Source organism: Schistosoma mansoni, chromosome 1 (assembly GCF_000237925.1).
Source record: "Schistosoma mansoni strain Puerto Rico chromosome 1, complete genome".
Lineage (NCBI taxonomy): Eukaryota > Metazoa > Platyhelminthes > Trematoda > Strigeidida > Schistosomatidae > Schistosoma > Schistosoma mansoni.
In genome coordinates, this window is record NC_031495.1 from 55946534 (window position 1) to 55951615 (window position 5082).

General features: G+C 32.1%; 1 protein-coding gene across 1 annotated transcript in view; it reads left to right on the forward strand.

Moving 5' to 3' along the window:
• Window positions 1-4861, forward strand: part of Smp_161420 (hypothetical protein) — a gene marked incomplete at both ends in the record, with an annotated part of 13581 nt that extends 8720 nt beyond the window's left edge. The window contains 4 exons of the mRNA XM_018794929.1: window positions 972-1071; window positions 2431-2725; window positions 4380-4619; window positions 4692-4861. Coding sequence (XP_018649293.1) covers window positions 972-1071; window positions 2431-2725; window positions 4380-4619; window positions 4692-4861 — 805 coding nt within the window. The remainder of the gene's footprint in view (window positions 1-971; window positions 1072-2430; window positions 2726-4379; window positions 4620-4691) is intronic.
• Between the last annotated feature and the right edge of the window lie 221 nt (window positions 4862-5082).

Here is a 5082-nt window from a genome sequence, read left to right on the forward strand (position 1 = left end):
AACCCCATATAGGTGACCTGTTAAACTAAGAGTAAATTCTTGTTATTACTCAGCTGGCATTTGGTTTATAATTTTATCCAAGAAGTACTGGCTACTTATAAGTAAAACATTACGTTTAAAGTAAAAGTTATTATTCTAATAGATCAAGGAAGGTGCTGTCATTGAGAATGATGAAAATTATCATTTCATTCCCCTGGATTTACAACTCAAGTAAAAACCAAGGGGATGAGGATGACGAACTTCTTATAGGTCAAGCAGTAGTTTATTGAGTGGAGATAATGAATGATATGGTGAGAATAGGATATTATGTGGAAGGCTTACTGCTTCCGATTCAGATTACATATATAATACTATAGTATATAATAAGGGGTAGTTCCTTTTTCTTTGTTCGGACAACAGTTTCAACCAATTCACACCATTAGTGGTAGGCAAACTAATCTACACTCTTTTATGGCATAAATGCTTTGGAGTTTTGGATTTTTTGATTATGTGATACTCATAACATTAGTTCCTCGACTTTTTAACAAATCTTCCAACAAATGTTGTTAAAACCATGAGAAACCTTTCATAAGGGTATCTATAACTTAGTGAAGGACCCAGAGAAATGCTGATACTTTCCTAAATTACCAAGTGGAATTGTAGATTAAGTGGTCTCATTTAGATTAAAGAAAAGTAATTATAAACCTTAAAAATCCGTAAACCACATAGAAGCACCACAACAGTGAGGTTTTCGTCATCTTTTAGAGACTAGTTTTTGATTTTGACAGTCTCTAGTACTCACTGGCTGATAAAAGGATTATAACTTCCAGGATCACTTCAGCATAGCTCAATATCGCTGCTGTAATGAAGCTTGGTCATAGATAACAACAGTATGCGGAATCTTACTCGACGTATGATTATATTTTTTACTTATACAGTTTTGATATTTAATTACTTTTTACCATTGAAATATTTTGATTTTATTTGAATAGGAAAAATCGTGAACAGAAATATGAAAATGATGTGGTTAAGTCTCCTGAAGATAATCAGAAGCACAAAAATGGAATTAAACAAGTTACATTCAGTGAAACGGTAACCACAATTTATGTACAGTTTTACTTTGATGACAGTAATTTTGTACGGGTAATGAATTTATGTATATACACCAAATCTTTACAAGAGGCGAATGTAGTTGGCTAGGCTACAGTGGTATCTTGTGTCTTAGTCAATAATTGTTTAGTAATGAACCATGAGAATACGTTACTTACTGTATAATTAGGGTGTGGAGTGGCCCAGATTTATTTCACGCGATAAAAAACTGACTGACATGAGAAACGGGACGTTATATATTTATATAATTGAACAGAAAGTTATGAGTGATAGAATGAATGACATAATTGTGTGTCATTGGATACGGTGCTTTACCGCAATTTATTCGTTATTTTTATCCTGAATGAAATTCATACTGTGTCTATGAGATCCATAACAAATAGGAGCAGTGATATAGATAAAGACAGCTAACAGACTTATTTATAAACCAAAAAATTATGAGAAAGAGTTTAGTTTTTTTTATATTTTGGTTCGATACTAAACAGCCAGAGTTAGGTTACAGAAGATAAACAATTCCTTGCTAGAAAAGTAGATGAATACAAACTAGAAATGAAACTGACGTTTAAGACTTTGGACTGCCAAAAGTAAAAGAAGCTTGTAGATGGTATGAAAATATTTTGCTCTGAATAGCTATAAAGAATGACCGAGAATTTCTTAATTGATTCAAAAGATAGTACTAAATTTACGTATCATTGAATATAAAACCTGACGTTTATTATATTTTCCTCCAAAAACTATCCATAAAATCTAATCATGACCTCACTCGAATCGGAAATATTGACCACCTAACTTATAAATCTTGCTGAATGTTTAGAGATTTAGTTTTAACACAAAATAACTTCATATGATGAATTATTAAAATCAAGGAACATTGAATAACTGTTTCGTTATAGTTTGGGATTCTTTAGCAGTTATTATCCAAAGTACCCCTATCAATGAGTGATTAAACTCATTACCCTCGGGTCTCCCTAAAAGGGTGTTACCTTTGAATTAGCTTGTCAGAATGCACTCATTCACAATTTATATTACAATTAATTTGTAATATAGTGTTATTACTGAGTTTTTTTAACATTTAGGTTAACTGTAACCACACTTTATTCAGAGTATACATAAAAGCGTATGAATTGAAATATATTTAGCTTAGAGTACTTTATCCCACAGTTAGTTTTTATGACAAAAAAAAAGTTATGTCAATGCCGTCATTGTTTTAACGTCCTATCTATCATGAAAGCAAAAAGTTGAGAATGTACTAACCTTTGTGAATTTCACTGTTTTCTTTCTTCGCATCATTAAAAGTGATAACTAAGTTTACTAACCACATACATATACTATTTTTTAAAGGTTAAATTTGTTTCAACTGAAGACTTTGTTAAGAAAGTTACAATGAAGTCATCTGTAAATGTGAATCGATCAGTGACACCGGAAATACTGCCATCGCCAATGGTAAGAGGAATATCAACACAAACACCATTACCACCACAAACAACAGTAGTTAATACTAATACTACTAATGCTACTATTACTACGAATATTCCTGAAAGTCCTGTTATTGTATCAAATGAAAAAAACAATGACGAATTCTTTCTTCAGTCTATTGAAGAATGTTCTTCTGAAGGGAAAACCGAGACTCTACTAAGTAATTCCTTAAATTTAACATATGTTTGTTTTTGAAATCATAATTGATTAATGACATATTAATTTATGCTTTATGAATGTTGTACCAGTTGGAATTTCCGTTGTCTTCATAACTTGAAGTTAGTATTAATGATATTGCGTTTTTTCTCAATAACAATCAACAAGTATCCCTTACCAATTTAGTTTCTACGTGTTTTGTGATGTTTTCTTCGACAAATAACGCTTAGTGAGATAGTTATTTAAACTCTAACACCTAAAAACTTCAACTGCTGATGGTTGTTATCGCACCGTTATACTAACGTGACTCACATCAACAGTCAGTAACATAACGAACTGATGGTGTCCATATTGATCATTTTTAAAAGTTTTCCGAAAGCGGGTGAAATATTTCTTCATAATCTACATCAGCTAGAAAAATACTGACCTCCTGTGAATAAAAGATAGGTGTTTCACCCTACTTCAGAACTTCTCAACAATGCTCGTAAAAAAGCAATGCGTTCTAACACTTGTATATAAGACCAAGACCAAAGTCTAAGAAAATTCATACTATTAAACTGCAGAGGTACACTCCAACTTCACTCAATTCATATACCTTTACAGACTATCCTGGATAATCACTAATCCTGTGTTTACTGAATATTGTCTTTTTCAAATTAAGTTCGCCCATGTTCTAGTGCACAATTCTTTCGAAATTACACCTTAAAATTGTTTTGATTTTGTTCGGAAAAAGCATGAAAGCTTTACGATTAAATCACCCAACTCAGAGAACAAGATCCCACTGGAATCACCTGTTCGAACTACAAACCTTCCTGATCATCTTTAATATGTCATGGGGGGAACAGTTACCTATTTATAAGATTGGATAAGGAAAGTGTTTTATAAAGAAAACTACTTTAAGTCAGAAAATGTATATTAATTAAATTTCTATCATTAGTTTTAAACAACAACAACGAAGAAGAAGAAGAAGAAGGAATTATCGAATGATCCACGACTTTTCATGATTTTTCAGTTTGTCTTTAAAAATGATTTTCATAGTAAATATATAATTTTTTTATAAGTGAATTGTTTGTACCTCCTTATTTTTCATTTCATTTTCATTCTTTCACATTCTTATTTTATCAGAAGGGGTTTTTGTGGAGATTTAGTATTTTCATAGTTGAAAGCGTGAGTCGATTGAAGCTAGACCACCATGGAAAACCTGGAAACACTGGACAGCCGTTTCGTCCTATTATGGGACTCCTAAGCAGTGTACATCCACGACCTCGCCTCGCGAGATTTGAACTCAGGACCTTCCAGTTTCGCGCGCGAGCACTTAACCGGTAGACCACTGAGCCAGTATCCCATGGTGTTTATGTCTAACTCCAACCAATCCACGATGTTTGAACAACCGTTCACCAATTGTCTTCAATGAGTTTCTATCTCACAAAACGGCCGTCCAGTTCTTCCAGGTTTTCCCTGGTGGTCTAACTTCAATTGACTCACTCTTTCAACTATGAAAATTCTTATTTTCATTAATTTCATCCATTAAGTCAGTTCTAACAGACAGCTACACTGATAGTTTTTCTTTTATTATATCACATTTTTCTGTTTATAAGACTATTTCTTACACATGATAATAATACTATTGGTTAATGCTGTTTCTTCACTTTTTTTAGCCAAATCAACTTCATGCCCTAATCAATTGGCACAGCATACATTAAATAATCATTCTAGACCTACATCATTATTTGAAAAGGATTCCGATTATCAATATTATTACTATTATAATAGTGATCAGAAATATGAAAAATTTCCATTATCAGCCACCGTATTATTAGCTATACCTGAAGGTGGTGAAAATGACTACTATGCTGATTCACCACAATGTATAACAGTTAAAGAACTGAAAGAATTAGGTTTGTACGCTAGTGAAGAGGATGATGACGACGAAGATGAAGATGATGAAGGTGAAAGCAACATGAATGAAGGCAGAAATGAGAATGACACAGGAAGAAATGTGTATGAGTTAGATAATACATTGCCAGATGATGGAACTAATAGTTCTAGTTTTATCAGTGAAACTGTACCCGATTTTACTGAAATACATATTCCAAACAATATCAGTCTAACACACCATGAAGAAGTAATGATCTCATAATTACATATCTATTATAGTTTCAGATAGCCTAACAAAATTATCATCTTTTCATATCATATTACACAATATACATCGTTTCGCGCAGCTCTACTTGTTAGAATTTCGGCCATGCATATTAGATTTATTTTATTTCTAATATTTATTTTTAACTACTTTCTATTATTGTAGTAGTTTATATATTTTTAAAAAGTTAATTTTATCCAATATTACCACATTTGTTA